This window comes from Nestor notabilis, unplaced genomic scaffold (assembly GCF_000696875.1).
Source record: "Nestor notabilis isolate BGI_N333 unplaced genomic scaffold, ASM69687v1 scaffold25769, whole genome shotgun sequence".
NCBI classification, from domain to species: domain Eukaryota; kingdom Metazoa; phylum Chordata; class Aves; order Psittaciformes; family Psittacidae; genus Nestor; species Nestor notabilis.
Genome location: NW_009943638.1, coordinates 61,671 through 62,051, shown reverse-complemented (window position 1 = coordinate 62,051; position 381 = coordinate 61,671). Strand labels below are relative to the sequence as shown.

Sequence of the window (381 nt, the reverse complement as noted above, 5' to 3'; positions counted from 1 at the left end):
AGGTGCTCTCCGCGCTGTCCTGTTCTGATGTTTTCAGGTGTTTAAATGCTGTTGTCCTTCCTCCAAGGTTGGCAGAGCCTGTGTATTCCCCTTCCTCTTTTCTGCACCTCCCAGTCCGCTTCCCTCCGAATACATCATCAGTCATTTCCCCGAGCTGCTGTGGTTACGGGCCTCCCCAGCCTGGCTGACGGGGCAGTGGTGAGGCCTGCCTGCTGCTGCCTGCTGGTTTTTTCCTCTCTCTTTATTTTAATGACCTTTCTTTAATTGTTGATTCTTACGCAGAGTGCGAACATGGCTATGCCTCAACCTTCCCCTCAGTTCCAAGTCCTGGACTGCAAGACCCAAAGCCCACGCGGAGGCTGAGCCGGGCAAGAAAGCACA

The 381-nt window shown here is 53.8% G+C and overlaps 1 protein-coding gene across 1 annotated transcript in view; it reads left to right on the top strand.

Moving 5' to 3' along the window:
- Positions 1 to 282: 282 nt before the first annotated feature.
- The window catches only part of MXI1 (MAX interactor 1, dimerization protein), a gene marked incomplete at its 5' end in the record, with an annotated part of 46,294 nt that continues 46,195 nt past the window's right edge, over positions 283 to 381 (top strand). Inside the window, one exon of the mRNA XM_010022039.1 lies at positions 283 to 376. Coding sequence (XP_010020341.1) covers positions 283 to 376 — 94 coding nt within the window. The remainder of the gene's footprint in view (positions 377 to 381) is intronic.